General features: G+C 48.7%; 1 protein-coding gene across 1 annotated transcript in view; it reads right to left on the reverse strand.

Annotated features, from left to right (window-relative positions):
* The window catches only part of Ube2o (ubiquitin conjugating enzyme E2 O), a 47,827-nt gene extending 31,054 nt beyond the window's left edge, over positions 1 to 16,773 (reverse strand). The window contains 4 exon segments of the mRNA XM_059272172.1: positions 16,332 to 16,457; positions 16,459 to 16,500; positions 16,502 to 16,731; positions 16,734 to 16,773. Of these exon segments, the coding sequence (XP_059128155.1) occupies positions 16,332 to 16,457; positions 16,459 to 16,500; positions 16,502 to 16,731; positions 16,734 to 16,758 (423 nt within the window). The 5' untranslated portion in view covers positions 16,759 to 16,773.
* Positions 16,774 to 19,173: the final 2,400 nt, after the last annotated feature.

Genomic DNA, 19,173 nt, shown 5'->3' on the forward strand with positions numbered 1-19,173 from the left:
TGTCAGTAAAGGTGAGGCTGTGCACTCCAGAACATGGTCAATTTCAGGTGTCCACGGCTGGGACAGAAGCACCCAGGGCACTGCAAACTTGGTCCCTCTTGGCATGTGCTCACAGTCCTCTGGAACCTTACCTCTTGGTACAGCTTGTTTAGTAGGAGTGAGAAGATTACAGTTAGCACGAGAGATTTTTCTGAGCAGAAATATTGATATATTATAAAAGATTAAAATAAACATCCACTGGAATATAAAATACAAAGCAGTTATCTCAGGGACTGCATTACAGGAAACTTTTAAGCCCAATTTTTAGGATTCTTGGATTTTTTTGAGGGGTGGGGGTACAGACTGGGCATCCTTATTCCAAAACTTTGAAATGCTCTGAAATCTGAACGCTATCTCAAAAAGGTTTGGATTCAGGAGTGGAGAGATGGCTCAACAGTTAAGAGCACTGGCTGCTCTTTCAGAAGCCATGAGTTCAATTCCCAGCACCCACATGGTGGCTCACAGCCCTCTGTAACTCCAGTCCCAGGGGATCTGATGGCCTCTTCTGATATGTGCAGGCACCAGGCGCACACATGGTACATAGACATACAAGCAAAACACTCATAAACATAAATAAATATTTTTAAATTGAAAATACATACATATATAAAATTATACTGCCATGGCGGTACACACCTTTAATCCCACTACTTGAGAGGCACAGGCAGGGAGATTTCTTTGAGTTTGAGGCTAGCCTGGTCTACATAGAGTTCCAAGCCAGCCAGAGGGCCACACAGAGAGATCCATCTCAAAAACAAAAAGGTGGGGAAAAGTGATTAAGGAAAACACCCAATGTTGACCTCTAGCCTCCCCATTCATGCAGCACACCCAAGCACCTACACATGCATATACACATATACACACCCACACATATATAAACAAGCACACAAACATACAAAAAAACCCAGCACAGACTCTCCTCACATTGGTCTACTCTTCTGGAGGAAGAGTCCTGGGTCCCTGTCACTCTTCTAGATCTCACAGCAGGTAACCACATATTTACAGTGAACGTTTGGGGGTGGGGTGGGGTTAAGATTATTTATGTGTGTATGTAGGGAATAAGCACAGAGACCAGAAGGGACCAGAGGGAATCAAATCCCCTTGGAGCTAGGGTCACAGGCTAAAGCCTACTTTTATAAAGGGTTTCTCTAAAAGTGAAAAATCTTTGAGAGGTTTGGGGAGTTAGTTTGACTGAGGGAGACCAGGTCCCAGACAAGATGATAAAAAAAAAGCTGAGATAGCCGGGTCCACCTGCGTGACTCTAGGAAGGCACACATTGCTGTGTTTACTTCAATATTTTACCATCATTAGAACAAAATGGCACCTCATCTCTCCTGTGATCCTCTGAAACCCTGGCATAACTATGACCACTGTTCTGTCTGCGCTGTTCCCCATCTCCCAGCACTCTAGCCTCAACTCTGTGCCAGGCAGGGACACCTGCTACTCCCCAAGTGCCTTCCACGGTACTCCATCTGACAAACCTTCTCATGGCCCTGTCTTCCTCTCTACCCACTGCTCACTCTCAAAGCTTTTATCACTGTCTTAGGTTTTTCACTGGGGAGTTAGGCCTAAAGTTAAAGAGCTTCAGTAAAGTTAACCTGGGAAAGCCTTTCCAGTCTATCCTAAGTCAACACAGGCTTTCCTCCCTGGGTTCTGATTAAGTTGCTGGTTCACAGTTGGGGTCATTTTGTTCTAAAATCCAACCCGTTCAACACTCCACGCTTGGCGCACATGCAGTCATGCCCGTGAAATGCCCTAAGACAGCTCATCTGCACTGCAGAAGTTTCCTGTCTGCACACTCTCCAGCTGGCTACTAATTCACAGTGAGCCCCTGTCAGGTCATCTACCGCCCCTCTGCAGTGCGGCCTCACTAGCTCCTGAGTCTGTTGCTCAAAGACCTGCATGCCACAGAGCAAGCAGGTTGCAAAGTCTTTTAAGGGACAGCTGACTAGGTAGCTTGGGGACATTGCCCAGATTTAACTTAAGTTCTTCCATGTTAGACTCATGACCTTGAGCAGGGCCCCAGACTTGTCCTCATCTGTAAAATAATAACACTACCTGCTTCACTGGGCTTGGGCTTAGGAAAGTGAACAGGAATGGGTGATGGTGGCGCACGCCTTTAATCCCAGCAAAAGGGAGGCAGAGGCAGGCAGATCTCTGTGAGTTCAAGGCTAGCCTAGTCTACAGAGTGAGTTCCATGATAGGCTCCAAAGCTACACAGAGAAACCCTGTCACAAAAAAAAAAAAAAAAAAAAAAAAAAAAAAAAAAGAAAGTGGACATGGAGCTGGAGAGATGTCTCTGGACATGGAGCTGGAGAGATGTCTCTGTGGTTAAGAGTACTTCTGCTCTTTGAGAAGGCACCGGTCTGATTCCTGTCTATAACTCCAGTTTCAGGGGATCTGGCCTCTGAGATAAGGTTGCACATAAGTGGTGCATGCAACCAAAACACACAAACATAATAAATAGTAATTAAAGAATGCTTTAAAATAAATGTCTTAGAAAACCCTTCCAGCTGTGTCTAGAGCAGAACATGTGCATGGGGATGGAGTCCCATTATCTGTGGTCAGGACCAGCATCTCTTTTTTTTTTTTTTTTTGATTTTCGAGACAGGGTTTCTGTGTGTAGCTTTGCGCCTTTTCCTGGAACTCACTTGGTAGTCCAGGCTGGCCTCGAACTCACAGAGATCCGTCTGGCTCTGCCTCCCGAGTGCTGGGATTAAAGGCGTGCGCCACCACCGCCCAGCTCAGGACCAGCATCTCTTAACAGCTCTCTCCTTCTATTCCACTTCTAGCTCAGTTCTCTAAACAGTCCAATGTCCCTGAGATCCCTTTAGGAAGGCTGAGGCCAAAATGTTCTCCTAACATTAAGATGTTATTTACCTTTTCACTCTCATCTTCTCATAGATCCAAGTGTGATGATATCATTGCTTTTATGGCTTATGGAAATTGTGTCTGATACCCTTGTGTTCTAAAATTTATTTTAATGTCTTGCATGCCAAAGCCTTAAGAGATGCAACTTGTATAATAAAACTCCACCGAGGTCCACAGTAATTTTTAGGTTAGAGGAATTATGATGTCTAAGTTTTGTTCTGGTTTTTTTTTTTTTTTGAGATAGGGTCTGGCTATGTAAGCTCAGGCTGCTGGTCTCAAACTCTCCACCCTCTTGCCTCAGCCTCTCAAGTACTGGGATTATAGGCATGCGCCATCACACTCAGCCATAAGTTTGGAACAGCTAAACAGACCATTTCTCCAGCACCCTACATGCACTCCTGCTCCAGCTGCCCTTCCAGCTGCCACTGTTGTTCCATGCTCTTCTCTTTCAAGGGCTAAAGGTATATCTACATGACATTCTTCCTACCCCAAGCTCCTACACCACTGAATGTGAACTGTACCTTCACATGGGCTCAGCTCCTGCAGCCTTATATGCAGGTATGCACTCCCTCCCCAGCAAACCTCCCTAAACCAATGATATGTAGTGAGACCTTTTCTCAAAAACAAAACAACTGTAAGATAATGTTTTACTGGAACTCTGTCTGACCATTCATTTGGTTATCATCCCCAAGTGCTTATGTGCAGAACTGAGGAGCGGTGATGGAGACAGTGAAGCCCATAAGCCTAATATTTATCATCAGCCCCTTCCAGAAAAAGCTTGCTGGTCCCTGGTCTAGAGGGCGGAGAGTGTCTTCTCCCTGCAGCCATCTGGCCCAGAGCAAGAGAAGTTAGCTAGTGTCAACTCTTCACTTTAGTAGCACAAACAGGCCTGGGTTCAAATCTGGACTCTGCCTTGGGCTAGCTATCTGACCTTGAACAAGTTACAAAACACTCTCTGGGTTTCTCTCCATCTCTAAAATGGGACACCAGCCACTTTGGGGGAGACGGCATGTAGAAAGTTGTGTCCCCCAGCAGCAGTTCACTGAGCCAGGCTTTATACAAGAGCAAGTCCAGTAAAACAACTATCATCTCCTCTTGGAGTGCTTGCATCACACTCAGAAACCTTGTATTTTCACCCTAAAAGAGCAAGCATTATGTACTAATAACCAGCAGCAGCAGCAACAGCAGAGGGAGGAGAAACATACAGTAGTCATTAGGTTTACCTAGTCAGCCAGTCTTTGGTGGCCACCTTTTGATGATTTCTAGAAGCATTCCCTCCCTCCCTCCCTCCCTCCCTCCCTCCCTCCCTCCCTCCCTCCCTCTCCCTCTCTCCCTCCCTCCCTCCTTCCCTCCTTCCCTCCCTCTCAGTGGGAAAAAGAAATACTCAAAATCAACTGCACACTAAAACTTGGGTAGAGGGTTTAAAAAGTGAACCTCTGAACCCATGGGGCTTTGAAGGACCCACATGTCATCAGTGTGATTCAGAGGGCGGGCCCGGCTAGCAGAAGCATCACTGGAACTTGTTAGACCTACGGAGCAATCTGCACTGAAGAGGCCCATGTGTAGGCAGGTGCATCTGCCTATAGCTAGCCTAGGCTGTGTTCATTCACACTTCCCTCGCTTCCTCCACTGCGGACACCCTGATAACTGTGGTGGTTACATCCATTTTTAACACAGCTTTAAACTTCTCCCAAGCAGCAGGCCTGCCATAATCATTACAACTGCAGCCTATGCTCTTGAACACCTCCCCAGAGTGTCCAGGCAGGCAGCACACAAGACCTGAGCTGTCCACGAAGGAGTCACACTGATCAAGGAGGAAACACACACACAACCTCAAGTTCCTACAACTTAACCATAACTTAGTTACTCCAGGCACAAGAACTCCAGAAGTGTTCAGAGTCACTCTGCGCAGTGCTGCTGAGAGGCCTAGAAGGTAACTCAGAGCAGCAGCAAACAGGTGACTTTCCTCCGGATGGGACATCCTCGGTTCTCACCCAGCCTGTCCTGGGAGGCTCTGTGGCCAGGATGTCTGTTTCTGACAGGACACAGCTAAATCTGCATATGTACTCTGCCTGCAAGCCTTGTGATGGAAGCCAGCAGAATACTAAACTGCAATATGGTGTCTTATGACTAATCTGCTTTTAGTATTAGGATACTCATGTGGGTTGGTCCTGGAGTAATTCTTCATAGTGCTTTCAAAGGAGCCCAATCTGGGTAATAAATCACATGATCAATGTGCCAACTAAGAGGAGAGAAGGGCTGGCCTGAGGGGCAGGCAAGGGGCACAGCTCCAGCACAAGACATTGAAGATGGAGGGTATCTACAGAGATAGCTCAGCAGTAGAGTGCTTATTAGATTTGTACAAGGCCCTGGGTTCAATTCCAAGCACCAAAAAAAAAAAAAAAAAAAAAAAAAAAAAAGAGGAAGAAAACAAATGACGAATACTGGAGAGTCTTCATGAGTAGGTGCTGGCCCTCATGTTTCCTAAGAATCTGCAGGCGCAGCTCTTTAGCTATCCTTGTTTCACAAGAAGGAATGCCAGTGAGCCCTGGGGCACTGGAGCACTTGTGAACTGGGGAAAGCTGTCAGACTGGCTGTAGACAACTGAGAAGGAAGGACAGTGGGGCACCTCAGGCGGGCAAGGCTGCTCTGAGAGTGTAAGTAGTCACCCACAGGTCAACCTGAAGTTGTCTGGACTGGAGGAGAGCCTGAAGACAGGGAGACCCAGGAGATGTCACTCTAGCCCAGGAAAGGAACAAGCCAGGATGTGGGGAAGAACTGGACAAGCTGCCAGACGTGGTGGGCAGGTGTCTGTAGTACCAACTACTCCAGAAACTGAGCCAGCACTGGGGCGGATTCTATGAGGTCAGCTCAAGGCCAGCCCAGGCAACTTAGTAAGAGCCTGTGTCAGAATCAAAAGTAATGAGAGGCTACAGTGTGAGAGCATTCACCTAACATGCATGAGGCCATGGGTTCAATCCCAAGTAAACAAAGAAGGGGAGTAAAAAAAAGCAGGCCCAGGAAACAAGATCGACAGCAAAGGGCTAAGCACTGGGTGGAGGGGACTTTATAAGGGTGGCAATGCTGACTGCCAGGAGCCGCGAGCCTCAGCACTGACAGGGCACTGCCATCGTGTCTGCGCCTAACTCCGAAGTGGCTCCCAAGGAAGCATTTCATACACACAGATGAAGCCAGATGGCAGAGTGACAGCAGCTGCTGACTCACGGTGGCTGGCAATTAGTAATCAGGGTCTAGTCTTTCAGCTCTTCTCAATGTCTGAAGTGTTTTCATATTAAAAAGCTGGGGGGGGGGGTTCAATGCCTCACACTTGGGGGAGGGGAGGGCAGTCAGATCACAAGACTTCACACCCATAAAGTCTGAGGTGCTAGGTGGCTTGACAGGGTTTTTCAGCAGGAAGCTAGGAAGGCGATGCAGATGTGGCACTCATCTAGAGGCAGGTACCAGATGCATTAGAACCTAGGAAAGGAGAGGAGAGCAGAGGAGAAGAGAGGAGGCAGAGAAGAGAGGTTGGGGAAGGCCTCAGGGGAAGAAATGAGAAAACTTTGGGACAGTCAGATACAATGAGAGCACACAGAAGAAGTCTCCAAGGGCATGATCAGGAGGCTGCTGGGATGGCTCAAGGGGTAAAGGTGCTTGCTGCCAAGCCTGACAACCTTGAGTTTGATTCCAGGGACCCACGTGGTAGAAGAAGAGAACCAACTCTCCCAAGTTGTCCTCTGACCTCCAAATGTGTTCCACAGCACACGTGCCCACACACATATAAACACAAAACAAATGTTCAAAGAGAGAGAGCTGAGCTGACCACATTAAATAACATCAACAGGCCTAAAGGAGGACAGTGACTAAGACAGCAAACCAGGAATTCCCTAGTCACCTATGACCTCTGGGGAGCCATCCCATCCAGTGTGACAGGCCAGATGGAAGACCAAAGGTGGGAGGTCATGAGAAATGGGAGACTATCAATTCCACCAGCACAGGACTGGGATGCCCCAGAAGCAGGGAAGAGAGGTTTTTTCCCTGGCTAAAAGATGATGTCATCAACCTTCAGAGCCCTCAAAGTCCCTTAAGTCATTAAGCAGAAGCAGACAAATATGAGATGCTTCCAGCATCACATATGCCAAGCCTGATGCTTTGGAGAGACACACAGTTGTGTGCCTGTAAACTTCCCACCTAGCCTTCAGGGGCCAGCAGTCACACAAGCCGCTGAGAAAGCCTTCAAGGCTGCTTCGGTAACCCTGCACATCCCAGCAGCGGCTCTCACAAAAGGCTCAGAAATGAGACAGAAAGCCTGCTAGAGCCCAGGTTCTCGCTGCAGTATGCAAATGAAGGACACTCTCGTTGAGGGAGCCTGCAGGAAATCTCTGTCAGCTATGTTTTCATCTTTCTGGGCCGGTTGGGTAGAGCTGACTGGCTCTCCCCCACCCCCAAGCATGACTCAGTATCTTTTTTTTTTTTTTAAACCTTTAAATTGCCATAGTCAGACTGTTTCCCAGATGTGGCCATGTTATCAGGTTGAACCAAAAATGACACAGCAAGTGTCTCAGTCCCGTGACCCAGCTGTGGAGTAGCAAATGCTGCTGCTGCTGCTGCTGCTGCAGTCTTCTGAAACAGGCAAAAACCTTGAAAATGCCCGTCATATTATAACCAACCAGATTTAAAGCCTTAACGGTGGCCATTCCATATTTACTGCTGACTGGGTCCTTGTGGGGAGCATAGTGTTTTCCTACTGTGTGTGAGAGGCCAGATGAAAGGCCAAAGGTAGGAGGAGGTCCATTAAATCATGGAAACTAGCTTTGAATTATCCTCCCCTGCAAGAACACCGCACACATTTGTCTAGGACTCTGGGCAACCTGGACACACGTGAGCAAGGTTTCATTCAACAGTCACCCTGAGCTGAAGGGCAAAAAAATGCTGGAATAGATAAATTCAAACAGCCATTATGATTCAATTTTACTCTGAGCCACCAAAAAAAAAAAAAAAAAAAAAAAAATTCAAGCACGCACTTGGCTCTTCCCTGTCTGTAGTCACAGATCAGGTGGTTCCTAACAGACCCCGGGCTGGCTGAGAGGCCAGATACAGGGGGTTCTGAATGGGCGGGCGCTCCCGCTCTGCAAGAAGAGGCTCCACAGAAGTCCTGTCCCCCGCCCTCCTCCCAGTAGGCAGAGCCTGAGGAAGCACCAAGCTCCTACTGAGTAAGCATAGCTACAGTGCCCCTTCGGCTGGACAGCTTTCTAACCCTTTCCAAGGGCTGCCTTCCCACTTTAGATTGCCAAGTTCAGTTAGTGGTCCCACCTCACCCAAGAACAGGCCAGTCAGGCAGTGACCCTCAGAGCTTCTAGGGACCAAAACAGGAGCTCAGATCATACTGTCCCGGGAGAACCCACAGCAGTGGACCTGACTCCACTCAGAGGGGACCACCAGGGGCAGCTGACACTGATCATGTGCCTGTGTCATTCACGTTACATGTGATAACTGCACTTCTTTTTTTAAAATGTGGGCCCCAAATAGGTTCCAGGGGATTCCATGAGGCCCAGTGGTATGTAAAATAGTAAAAGACAGGGTTTCTCTGTGTAGCCCTGGCTGTTCTGGAACTCACTTTGTAGACCAGTCTGGCCTCGAACTCACAGAGATCCACCTGCCTCTGCCTCCCAAGTGCTGGGATTAAAGGTGTGCGCCACCACCAATTTTTCCTTTTTTTTTCTTTTAGAGATTTATTGAGAGGGAAAGAGGGGGAGAGAGGGGGGAGCCAGGCCTGGGGAGAGGGGAGAGGGAGAGGGAGCAGAGCAGAGAGGGAACAGAAAGAGCAGTTTTTCCATTTTTAAAAGATATAGTAACTTTTCCCCCCTCAAGACAGGGTTTCTCCATGTAGTTTTGGAGCCTGTCCTAGATCTCACTCTGTAGACCAGGATGGCCTCGGACTCACAGAGATCTGCCTGCCTCTACCTCCGAGATTAAAGGCGTGAGCCACAGAATTCTTGATTAAACAGGAAAATGGAAAAGAAAAAAAGCAAGGTTTAGTGCCAGGTGGTGGTGGTGGCGGTGGCGGCGGCGGCGGCGGCGGCGGCGGCGGCGGCGGCGGCGGCGGCGCACACCTTTAATCCCAGCACTGGGGAGGCAGAGGCAGAGGCAGGCGGATCTCTGTGAGTTTGAACTGGCCTTTCTATAGAGTTCAAGGACAGCCAGGGCTACACAGAAAAACCCGGTCTTGAAACCTCCCCCCTCACACACACAAAAAGGGCAAGGACATCAGTGAAGCAGGGGAGACACAAAAACACTTTCCATGTCCTAAAGTAGAACAGGGGACAGAGGGAAGGAAAGGAACTGAGGTGGACCTCAGCCTCCCCAAGGACTCTTTCCTGCCCTGATTCAAAGTCAGACTCCCAGAAGCAGGGTGACAATGACAGCAGCAGAGGGGGCAGGTCAGGTTGTAGTTCCATTGTTGATGGTTTTCAGGGATACAGAGGTGCCAACTACTGAGTGTCCGCCCTCTTGCTTGCTCCAGTGGGAAGGTGGTACTCAGTGCTGAACTGAGTCAGGCTAGTGATGGAGTCATTCAACATGATCTCTGTGAGTTCAAGGCCATGCTGGGCTACATGAGATTGATCCAGTCTAGGAGAGAAACAGAGCCAGGCAGTGGTGGCACACACCTTTAATCCCAGTACTTGGGAAGCACTCACACCATTAATCCCAGCACAAGGAAGGCTGAGATAGAAAGTTGATATGGCTGGGCAGAGAAAAGCATATAAAACATGAGATAGGAACTAGAGGGCCTTTCGGCTGAGGACTCTGAGGCATTCAGTCTGAGGATTCGTAGAGCTGGCAAGGTGAGAAGTGCCTGTGGCTTATTCCTTTGTCTCTCTGATCTTCCAGCATTTCCCAATATCTGGCTCCATGTTTTTATTTTAAGACATAGGATTCGTACAACCATGTTCACCTGGAGCCACTCCCTATCCCACTAAGGCTTTCCATATTCAGCAACTGGATGGCTGTGGCAACCCCAGTTTGTGGTTCCTGTATGCACACAAGCATGGCTGAATCCTGAACCTTTACAGTCTCAGGTAAGAACAAATGACATTTCCTTCAGCCTGTTTGCAGGTCCCTCCACTTGGACAGTGTGATGCTGGCTGTTCTCACTTTTCTCCTATGAACCATGGAGTCAATAACAGCATCTCACTCAGACAGTTGCTGTGAGCACTGCAAAACACTGAGTGCCTGGTGTACAACAAAGAGGGTAGGTCTGAGCTGGGACCCTAAGACAAAAACATCATTCTAATCCTTGGGATTCATCCTTATTACCTATCTTTTGGGAATTTCAGAAGAGATCTTCCAGCCAAGTTGGAGCACACCTTTAATCACAGCATTTGTGAGGCAGGGCCAAGTGGTTTGCAGTAAGTTGGAGGCCAGTCCGGTCTACATCCTTACACTGTGTAGCCAAAAAAAATACTACTACTGCTACTTGCTGCTGACAATGATGATGTCCTCCAGATTTGGGGAACCATACACGTCAGCTGTATACCTACAGCTGTTCTGTCTGCTTCTGGAGGCAGTCAGGTGATGTTTTAACTGTGCATTATTAAATTTCTTTCTCTCTTCCCCCACTCTCCTTGGTTTTTCATGACAGGGTTTCTCTGTGTAGCCCTGGCACTCGCTCTGCAGACCAGACTGGTCTCAAACTCAGAGACCATCCTGCCTCTGCCTCCTAAGTGCCGGGGGTTAAAGGCATGTGCCACCACCGCCCCGCTAAATTTCTTGCAAAGTCACAAAGTTATAAGAGTTCATGAGTACTGATGGAAAGGGCTCCCAAAGCCAACCCTAACACCCCAAGATCCTTGAGTACTGCTAAAAAGGCCCCCAACGTCACACTGATCACCATCACTCATGCCACTGAAACAAGCCTTCCAGAGAGGTGATGTTGCACTTATCAGAACAGCATCTGAATGATCAAGTGGCCACCCCACTCTGACCACTCCACCAGTGCAGGCTCATTTCAGGGGCTAGAGAGTCATCTCACTTTCCACTGAAGAGATGAGGCAACGATTTAGCCAAGGTCAATCAGAGCAGGTGCTAGCCAGAGGAACACCCAAGGGTTTTGACTTCCAACTGCAGTACAAACACACATCCCTCATCTGGTCAAAGTGCCCTTGAGTCAGGCAATTACCACACAGAGACACAATTGTGGCCTCAAGGCCAAGGAGTTAGAAGAGGGAAAATCAAGGGACAAAATAAAATCACAGGACAGCTGTTAAGAGTCTCCAAGCTGTGATCCTATCTGAATAAAATGCAATTTAGAAGCACTTAGTCCTGCATCTTCTTTAACCTTACATAACTCCTTCCTGTTACATCACTAAGAACAATTCCTTTTAATGGGCCCCCGCACCTGGACAAGTGAGACAAACTTCTTGGGCTATGATGCTACACCTAAATAGCTTTCCCCATGGAAATGCTGGCCTGAGTAGGAACCAAAAATAAACTGCAAAGCCAATTCCGGAGGGACCTGTCATCAAGGAGCTTCACACACACACACACACACACACACACCCCACACACCCCACACAGTCTCACAAAGGCAGTGTAATAGCAGGCAGCTTGAATTTAGAGACACTAAGTGTTTCAGCAACTTAAAAGACAATACACCAGAGGTGGTAAAGCACCAGTGGTGTGTGGTGGCACACACCTGCCTGCCTCCCCAGCACTTGGGAAGGGGAGGCAGGAGGATCAGAAGTACAAAGTCGGCCTCTGCTACAAGGTGAGTTTGAGGGCTGCATGGGTGACATGAGACCCTATTAAGGGAAGAAAGGAAGGAAGGAAGGAAGGAAGGAAGGAAGGAAGGAAGGAAGGAAGGAAGGAAGGAAGGGAGTGGGGGAGAAGAGAAAGGAAAAAAGCTGGAACAAGCACCACCAGAAGGAATCTTGAACTTGAGCTGACTGACAGTCTGCAGCTGGACTCTGTCCTCATAGGATTGCTCTGTCCCCGCATGACAAGTGGGGACAAGGAAGACCACTTTGTCTAGCCAGGGCTCAGGTCAGTAAGAGACTGATGGCCTTTGGCTTCATTTCAGGATAGTACTCAAAGGATGACCTGGGGAAAGGGCAAGCCTCCATAGAGACTAGGTGAGAAGTTTGGAGCCAAGGAATAGGCCACCAGGCTGGTCAGGAAGCTGAGGTGAAGAGCCTGGGAGAGCCTCTGGCTGTTTGCTTAAGTTCCTTTTCAGGGGGTGGGGAGGTGGAGGGTGTCTTTAAAAAAAAAAACAAAAAACAAAAAACAAAACTGGGTCTCTCTAGGTAGTCCAGGCTGTCATGAACTCACTATGTAGTCCAAGGTGGCCTAGAACTCGAGATGAAGTGTGCTAGGACTAAGGGTGTGCAAGGATAAGAGTGCTGGGACTAAGGGTGTGCAAGGATAAGAGTGGCAGGACTAAAGGTGTGCAAGGATAAGAGTGGCAGGACTAAGGGTGTGCAAAGATAAGAGTGGCAGGACTAAGGGTATGCAAGGTAAGAGTGGCAGGACTAAGGGTGTGCAAGGATAAGAGTGGCAGGACTAAGGGTGTGCAAGGATAAGAGTGGCAGGACTAAAGGTGTGCAAGGATAAGAGTGGCAGGACTAAAGGTGTGCAAGGTAAGAGTGGCAGGACTAAGGGTGTGCTAGGACTAAAGGTGTGCACCACCACACCTAGCTGTTCTTTAAGTTCTTGTTTTGTTTTGTTTTTGTTTTTTCGAGACAAGGTTTCTCTGTGTAGCTTTGCGCCTTTCCTGGAACTCACTTGGTAGCCCAGGCTGGCCTCGAACTCACAGAGATCCGCCTGGCTCTGCCTCCCGAGTGCTGGGATTAAAGGCGTGCGCCACCACCGCCCGGCCTGTTCTTTAAGTTCTAAAGAAGCTTAAGCTTGGCTGCTAAGAGCTTCAGGAACACAATCATAAATCCCATGCTCCATGGAAGAAGCAACTTTATTTCTACTGCTCATTTACATTGAGGGGACAAGACGGGAGTAGGGCTTGCTGCCTATCTCCATCTTTCTTTCTAAATATGTTCACTAAAAACTTACATTTAGAGAAAAGTATTAGGACTGGAGAGATGGCTCAGCAGTTAAGAGTGCTTGCTGTTCTTCCAGGACCCAAGTTCAGTTCCCACCACCCATGTCAGGCAGTTCACATAACCCTACACAGACATACATACCCACACACATAATTAAAAATAAAAACAAATCTTTTTAAAGAGAGGGAGGTATTAAGCCAGGCATGGCAGTACACACTGAAATCCCAGCTATTCAGAAAGCTGAGGCAGGAGGATGGTGAGTTTCAGGCCAGCTTGGCTCCAATACAGTGTCTCAGCAGCCTGGGTGAGAGTGAAATCCAGGGGAGGGACGCTAGTATTAAGTCTCGTTCATATTCTCGAACTGAACATGTAAACTACAAAAATACCCCATGGTGTAAGGAATAATCCAAACAGACACAGTTAAAACTATTCCAATAACTGTCAATTTAAAAAAAAAAAAAAGCCAAGCAATGGTGGTGCATGCCTTTAATCCCAACATTCAGGTGGCAGATCTCTGCAACTTCCTGGATGTTTAAACTACAAGCTGTAAACTGAAATAAACCTTTTCCTTCCCAATTTGCTTTTGGTCATGGTGTTTTATCACAGCACTAGAAACACTAAAACATTGGGTGATGCTAGGTGCAGTGGTGCACACCTTTAATCCCAGCGCTCGGGAGGCGGAGGCAGAGGCAGGAGAATCTGAGTTCAAGTCCAGCCTGATTTACATAGTAAGTTCCAGGCCAACCTGGTATACAGAGAGTTAGTTCCAGGACAGCCAGAGCAACATAGAGAACCTGTCTCACAAAAAACTGGGTGTGTTGGTGTTCATCTTTAACTCCGGGACTTGAGAGGCAGGCAGATATCTTTGAGTTTGAGGCCAGCCTGGTCTACATATAGTGAGCTCCAGGACAGCTAAGGCTACAGAGAAATCCAGCCATTTTATTCTGCCAATAACATAACCAGATTCGTGATGACCACTCAAACCTTTTCAGCACACAGTCATCCTGATGGTAGGATGAATAAGGTGGGGAAGGGAGGACAAGCTCCCTAAACAAAGTACTGTAAGATCCCAGGATCCACTTCTGTTATCTGTGACACTTCTGTTATTTTGTTATCTGGTGACAGACAGCACATACCTATAAATGTACACCCTCTCTAAAACATCTACTCCCTAGTCCTTAGCAACCTGCAGTGAGTGGATACTCAGACCACCATTCCTTGGAGTCCTTTTGCCAGAAGCTACAAAAATTGCCACAGTAGAGGAAACACCACCAGAGCCATAAGATCGGCTCCAATGCACTTCAAAACCTACCCAAACAGAAGCCTTTCAAAGCTGTTTTCTATGTAACTCCAAAATAGGCTTTTCAGGTCAAATTTTGGTTCAATTTTCTTACATATGTTGGGGGAGGGCAGAGGAAAGATAGCTGTAAACAAAGTTAACCGCCCAAGTGACGATGAACAGAAACAACTGAGAGAAATGGTGGTGCCCGGTGGCAGAGCTAGGGCGGGCTCCCTGAGCCAGGCTTGGAGTCAGAAACTTCTGGAGAAGCTGGATGATGGAATGCATTTCTAAACCTCTCAGAAAACCACCGGCAACACAATGCAGACATTTTCCCCACACAACACCAACCATTTTTAATAGGCATTCTGTCTCAGAATGGATTATTTCCCAAATACCTTTGCAAACAAACTCCGTTTTCTTAAGAATCGGAGGAGCTGTTGCCCTATTTACATTTTTCTGAGAAGCCGAGGTGTGTGTGGATCTGTGCCTGTGGATGCACACTTGGTAATGAAAGAGAAGCTGGAGTCAGCAATCACTCCTGCACAGTAACTAGAACTCAGGAGTGGGGCTTTCCCTCCCTGGTCTCCTGTCCAGTCTCCACCCGCAGTCTCCCTTCTTAGTACGGCATGAAGCCACAGTCCTCTGCTGTCCTTTTTCTCCTAGTATGAAAATCTCAGATTAACTTTTTTTTTCTCATTATGTAGCTCTGGCTGTCCTGGAACTCACTATGTAGACCAGGCTGTCCTCCAACTACTGAGTGCTGGGATTAAAGGCAAGGGACACATCAGGCCCTAGATTAACTTCTAAAGGGCCTCCCATGATGGGTTTGGTGGTAGCTCCTTTAATCCCCCATACTAGAGCAGTTGTGGAAATATCGAAATTTCCAGGCTAGCTTGGACAACCTGCCATGATTTACTCTCAAATGGCCGGGTGGTGTGTCCTAGAACTTGGAAGGCAGAGCCAGACAGATCTCTGTGAGTCTGAGGCCAGCCTGGTCTACAGAGCAAGATCCAGGCAGGCACCAAAACTACAGAGAAACCCTGTCTCGAAAACAAAACAAAACAAAACAAAAGTAAATTGGTTTGAGGATGTAGCTCTGTGGAAAAACACAGGTCTAGTATCAAGGCCTGGTTTCAACCTTTAGCACTGCAAAAATTAATGAATTAAAAGCATCCCCCAAAATCAGACCTCTCACCTCCAGGGACCTAAAACGAGGCAGGCCTGATTCATGTTAGAAATGTTTCCTGATTGGGCAGGAGAGGGAGAGCTGAGAGATAAAAATGTGTTTGGAAGAGACTCACTGGTAGAGATTACACACTCAGGAAAACAGGCCTCCAAACCAACCTTGGTTTAAGGTTTATGGTGACAGACCTCTTTTGTAGAATTGCTCCAGTCACTAGCCCCATCCCAACACAGTGGGGGACTGTGGTATTTGCCTAACAGCTCCAGGTTAAGAAAACCCGCAGCTTTTCCCACTGGTCCCTCTCCTCTACCCACAGCTGCACAGGACACCCCACCCCAAGAAGTCCAAAGACACCCAGTCGCAGCTGCCACCATCTCCCCCAGTACTATTAATATCATGGCTCTGGGCTGTTCATCATTTTCCTCCAAAGTTCTCTGCGGCAATTCAAAGGAGGCAGCGGCGTTAAAACAAGAAAGACGCCAGGCCGCTTCGCCACCATGCATTCTGTCAGCATCTGCTCAACTTCTTGGGTTTTCACCTCGATCTTTGTTTTGGAATGCCCACAGCCGAGCCCTCCCCGGCACGGCCTTCCCTTCTGGAAGCACAATGCAGCACGGAGCTCTTTTTTTTTTTTTTTTTTTGGAGAGGGAGGGTGTCAGCAAAACGCCGCACTAGTGTAATGCCGAACACGCCTCAGAGCCTGAGGAGGTCCCCACGGGGCGTCCGTGCACGTCCATCACCCCGAGGCCCACACCACGGCCCAGCATCGCTCGCAAGGCCCCTCCCCTCGCCCCGAGCCGGGAGCCCCGCCGGCGTGCGCGCCCAGGCCGGTGCGATGACGGTGCACCGAGCGCTGAGGCGGCGCTCCCCCGCCAGCCCTCCCGGCCGCCCCGGCCCGCCTCACCTTCGTCTCCTTCACATGCTGCTTGACGCCCTCCGGGTACCACTGGACGCGCACGTAGCCGCGCCGCAGCGGGCTGGCCCGGCCCTCCTCGTGGCCCGCGCCCCCGGCCTCGGAGCAGCCCGAGCTTGCCGCGGCCGTCCTCCTCGCCCTCCGAGTCCGAGTCCTCGCCGGTGGATGAGGCGCACCAGCCCGAAGTGCACCGAGCCGCGGTAACGGCCCGACACTAGGTCGTGAGAGAACAGCAGACGCTGCGAGCCCGCTTCGGGGCCGGATTCGGAGGATGGCCCTGAGGCCGAGTCCGTGGCGGGCGCGGGCGGCGGGGCGGCGGCGGGGGCTGCGGCCGGGGTCGGGGTCGGGGCGGCGGCGGCGGCGGCCGGGGCCTGGGCGGGAGCGGGTGCGGGGGCGCGGACGCTGCGGGATCCGCCATAACTGCTCTGCGCGAGTCCTCTCTCGGGCGGCGGCGACTGCTACAGCGGCGGCAGTAGGCGGCGGCAGCAGCCTAAGCGCGGGGAGGCGGGGCCGGCGGCGCGGGGGCGGGGCCAAGCGCGCTGACGTGGGCCTGCGTGCCGCCGTCGTTAGGGCGCTGGGATGCTGTTGCTAGGAGCCGCCGCCCGGTCGCTAGGGGACGCTGAAGATGCTTGGGTCGGCGGAAGGACTGCCGCGGGGCGTGGTGGGGCGGCAGGGAATTAAGAGGAAGGATCGGGGTGGAAGGAAGGGCAGTGGCCGCAGAGGAGTAGAGGGGCGGAGACTGCACACCTGGCTGACAACAACTTTTTTTTTTTTTTAATTAAGCCGTTTGGTGGTTGCACATGCCTTTAATCCCAACTCTTGGAGGCAGAGGTAGGCGGATCTCCTGAGTACAAGGCCAGCCTGGTCTACAGAGTGAGTTCCAGAATAGCCAGGGCTACACAGAGAAACCCTATCATGAAAAAAAAAAAAATAAGTAAATCAAATTAAATTTTAAAATTATTATGATTATATTTGCATATGATGGATATTGCACAAGTGATATATGGAGGTTAGAGTACAACTTAGTGGATTGGTTCTCTCTTTTCACCTTTATGTGGGTTCTGTGGATTGAACTCAGGTCGTCAGGCTTGTGTGGCAAATGCTTTGCCTACTGAGCCATCTCATCAATCCTCCAACTTCTTTTTCATTTTCCTATAATAGTAATTTTTTTTTAACTTTTTTTGAGACAGGATCTTACTACATAGCCCTGGCTGGCCTGGAATTCACTATGTAAACCAGGCTGGGCTCAAACTCAGAAATCTGTCTGACTCTGCCTCCCAAGTGAGTACTGGGATTAAAGGTGTGTGTTACCAGGCCTAGTCAGTCAACAAGTTCTAACAAGCTTCCTTGGCAGCCCAGTCTAGTTGTAGCCCTGCAAGTGACACCATCTTTGTCCTCTAGGTGCCCACATGCCACTGTGGCACACTTGTGCCCATACACATCATATACACACATATAATCATAATATTTTTTTAAAGTTGTCAGCTCGATGTGGTGGTGCATACCTTTAACATGTGCCTTGGAGGACAGTCTAGTTGGGCACATAAAACAAATACTCATTAAACAGCTGAAAAAGCAACTCGAAGTCAGCTTGTAAGCAAGGCTGTAATAGATGGGTATGGAGTAAGCAGAGTCCCAAGCAGAACTTGGAAGGTCATGACCCCTTAGGGATTTGTCTAGAGGTTGTGACGGGAGCCCAGAGAGACATAAGAAAGATCTGCAATCAGAAGCATCACTGGTTTACCTTTAAACCTTTCTTGGTGAATCCAGAGCTCAGTGAGGCCTCCTATTGGGAGGGGGAGTTGGGAGGGATTAAAAATAAGAACCAGATGCTGGGTGTTAATGGCTCACCCCTTTAATCCCAGCACTCTGGAGGCAGAAGCAGGCGGATCTCTTTGAGTTCGAGGCCAGCCTGGTCTACAGAGCGAGATCCAGGACAGGCTCCAAAGCTACACAGAGAAACCCTGTCTCAAAAAAAAAACCAAGAAAAACAAAAAGAAAGAAAGAAAGAAAGAAAGAAAGAGAAAAGAAAGAAAGAAAAGAACCAGGCAGATTTCTGAGTTCTAGGGCAGCTTGCTCTACATAGTGAATTCCAGGACAGCCAGAGCTACACAGTAAAACCCTGTCTTGAAAAAACAAAACAACAACAACAAAAGTAGGAGCTGTGATTCCAAATATTGGCTGTCTATTGCTGATCTATAAAAAGCACAATAAGCAACTGAGTTTCTTTCTTCCTTCCTGAAACTATTCTTTTGGGGAGAAGGACAGTGAAAGAGCCATGGTACACATCTGGAAATCAAAGGATAACTTGCAGGAACTGTTCTCTCCTTCAGCTAGATCCTGGGGTTCAAACTCAGGTTGTCAGGCTTGATAGCGGATGCCTTTACCCTCTAAGCCTTCCTGCCAGCCCTTTTCTTTACTTTTATTATTTTATTTTTATTATTTTATTATTTATTTATTTTTGGAGACAGGATTTCTCTGTGGTGTTTTGGAGCCTGTCCTGGAACTCACTCTGTAGACCAGGCTGGCCTCGAACTCACAGAGATACTCCTGCCTCTGCCTCCCGAGTGCTGGGATTAAAGGCGTGAGCCACCACCACCTGGCTTGCCAGTCCTTTTCTTAATTAAAAACTTGATTACATTTGTTCTGTATTTGGTGTGTGTGTGTGATTTGTGTAAGCGTGAGCCTAGGCATGCCACAGCTTCCTGGAGAAGTCAGAGGAGGACTTGAAAGAGTGAGCCAGCTCAAGTTGGCTTCTCTCCGCCTCAGTCCTCTTGTGTGTAAAATTGATTTGATAATAGCAATACCTGCATCATTGCCGGGCTGAGATTAA

The sequence above is a fragment of the Peromyscus eremicus genome, chromosome 8a (genome assembly GCF_949786415.1).
Source record: "Peromyscus eremicus chromosome 8a, PerEre_H2_v1, whole genome shotgun sequence".
In the NCBI taxonomy this organism is placed as follows: domain Eukaryota; kingdom Metazoa; phylum Chordata; class Mammalia; order Rodentia; family Cricetidae; genus Peromyscus; species Peromyscus eremicus.